This window comes from Pongo pygmaeus, chromosome 3, assembly GCF_028885625.2.
Source record: "Pongo pygmaeus isolate AG05252 chromosome 3, NHGRI_mPonPyg2-v2.0_pri, whole genome shotgun sequence".
NCBI lineage: Eukaryota > Metazoa > Chordata > Mammalia > Primates > Hominidae > Pongo > Pongo pygmaeus.
This window is the reverse complement of record NC_072376.2, coordinates 130,018,393-130,021,196: the sequence shown is the minus strand read 5'-3', so window position 1 is coordinate 130,021,196 and position 2,804 is coordinate 130,018,393. Positions and strand designations below refer to the sequence as shown.

Here is a 2,804-nt window from a genome sequence, read left to right as displayed (position 1 = left end):
GTCTCTTGAAAAGGGGTGGGCGAGGGGAGATTATCACAGTATCTACCTCATTGGGTGGTTCAGAAAAGTTAAATTCATAAATATAAATAAAATGCTTAGCACAGCAACTGATAAGTAGTACTGGGAGTTTGCTGTTATTATTATGCTATTGTTGTGATAATTAATGATCTGAAGAATAATCAGAGCTCTATAGGATTATCATGATTACTAATGAAGATGCCACTAAAAAAAAGAATTCAGGAGCATCTTGGCGGTGGCAGCGAGTTTGAAGATGCGACAATCAACGTTGAAGATCACCGCTCACCGCTCGCAACTCCGGGCCTGTCGCCGGGTAGGGGCGCGGCGCTCGATTTCCTTCCCTGCCTCCGCCGTCCCCCTTGTGCGCATGCTCAGCTCAGCTCGGCCCTCGCCTTTGATTTATTTTCTTTCTGGGCGGCCGCTGCGACCCGGGACTGACTTCGGGATGGGAAGTGGAGCCCCCGGAGCTGCTACCGTGGCGGCGGCGCTGTGAGGAGCAGCCAGGGGGAGGCAGCTGCGGCTCGCCGGTGAGTATCCGGGAAGCGCCACCATGGGGCTCCGTAAGAAGAGCACCAAGAACCCCCCCGTTCTGAGCCAGGAATTCATCCTGCAGAATCATGCGGACATCGTCTCCTGCGTGGGGATGTTCTTCCTGCTGGGGCTTGTGTTCGAGGGAACAGCAGAAGCATCCATCGTGTTTCTCACTCTTCAGCACAGTGTTGCTGTCCCTGCAGCAGAGGAACAAGCCACGGGATCAAAGTCCCTCTATTATTATGGTGTCAAAGATTTGGCCACGGTTTTCTTCTACATGCTGGTGGCAATCATTATTCACGCCACAATTCAGGAGTATGTGTTGGATAAAATTAACAAGAGAATGCAGTTCACCAAAGCGAAACAAAACAAGTTTAACGAATCTGGTCAGTTTAGTGTGTTCTACTTTTTTTCTTGTATTTGGGGCACATTCATTTTAATCTCTGAAAACTGCCTGTCAGACCCAACTCTCATATGGAAGGCTCGTCCCCATAGCATGATGACATTTCAAATGAAGTTTTTCTACATATCCCAGTTGGCTTACTGGTTTCATGCTTTTCCTGAACTCTACTTCCAGAAAACCAGAAAACAAGACATCCCTCGTCAACTTGTCTACATTGGTCTTCACCTCTTCCACATTACTGGAGCTTATCTCTTGTACTTAAATCATTTGGGACTTCTTCTTTTGGTACTGCATTATTTTGTTGAGTTACTTTCCCACATGTGCGGCCTGTTTTACTTTAGTGATGAAAAGTACCAGAAAGGCTTATCTCTGTGGGCCATTGTGTTTATCTTGGGTAGACTTGTGACTTTAATTGTTTCCGTACTCACTGTTGGGTTTCACCTGGCTGGATCGCAGAATCGGAATCCTGATGCCCTTACTGGAAATGTAAATGTGTTGGCAGCTAAAATTGCTGTTCTGTCATCCAGTTGCACGATCCAAGCCTACGTAACATGGAACTTAATTACTCTCTGGCTTCAGAGGTGGGTAGAAGATTCTAATATTCAGGCCTCATGTATGAAGAAGAAAAGGTCGAGATCTTCTAAAAAAAGAACAGAAAACGGAGTGGGAGTGGAAACTTCAAATAGAGTAGACTGTCCGCCAAAGAGGAAAGAGAAATCTTCATAATATTTGCAAGCGCATTGATTAATATCTGCAAAGGAATCTGCTCTTTGAGATTTCTTTGTGCACTAGAGATTTTTCTGTTTTTGAAAATGGTTCGTGCTCTTCGGTTTTTGTTATTGAACTGTTTCATGTATTTTTTAAAGACATTTGAGGGGAAGATGATTATTATGAATGGGAAAAAAAGATTTTGGTTGAGACTAAATTACTCATCGTCAAAATAATGTCAAAATAGTTTTGGGGATCACCACTGTATTTTGTTTTGATTTTTAACCTTTCAACATTTTCCTAATGATTTGCAGAGATAACTGCACAATTTTGCATATCAATGATACTAGTTCTTACTCCCACCAGTGTTTCATAATACCAACAAGATGGTCTGTCCTAACAAGATTATGTGTTTAATGTTTGCTTTGGGGTAAAATAAAAGTAAGAAAAAGGTGGAAGTCAAATCAGTATTCTGTAATTGTTAGAATTTATTTTTTAAGAATTTACAACTCAGAAAAGATTGCTAAACTCACCAAAATAATAAATGTTCTTTATTTTACAGGTAGTGATTATTAGTGCTTCATCCCCATTTAAAAAAACACAGTACTAATGGGTAACACATATGGAGGTTTATTGCCATATATATTGCATCAAAATATCATTAATTAATATAATAATATTAAAATCATTCCTGTCCATTCCACTTGTAAATGGGAATTCATGAAATTAAATATTACTTTAAAAAGGACATTGGACTTAGTCTTTTTTATATATGTTTATTAAAAATAATTCTTAATGAGGCCTTGTAAGATCAGTAACCACAGCATCTTAGAAAAATATTGTTTATATACCGGGTTGAAAAATAATACTTGGCATGTGTATAAAAAGAATGTCAGCTAATTACATTTGGTAATCATGTTATGTACCAACCTTCAATAAGTTGAAAATTAGATAGTTACATGAAAGGCTTTTGAAAAATAATGTTGTTATTACTTGTTTTCATCTTTAATTGGGGAACATTTATCTGTATAAGACATATTTCGAAGACTATTTACATACACATATGTGTATAATCTGTATCTTTGCAGAAGCCAATAGAAACAATGGGAATTAGTGGGTGAGTATTTATACGTATTGCCTCTCA

General features: G+C 39.3%; 1 protein-coding gene across 1 annotated transcript; it reads left to right on the top strand.

Moving 5' to 3' along the window:
• Window positions 1-385: 385 nt before the first annotated feature.
• On the top strand, window positions 386-2,408 carry TRAM1L1 (translocation associated membrane protein 1 like 1). Its single transcript, XM_054486507.1, has one exon. It carries the CDS (start codon window positions 569-571, stop codon window positions 1,676-1,678), a length of 1,110 nt encoding a protein of 369 aa, XP_054342482.1. The 5' UTR covers window positions 386-568; the 3' UTR covers window positions 1,679-2,408.
• The last annotated feature ends 396 nt before the right edge of the window (window positions 2,409-2,804 follow it).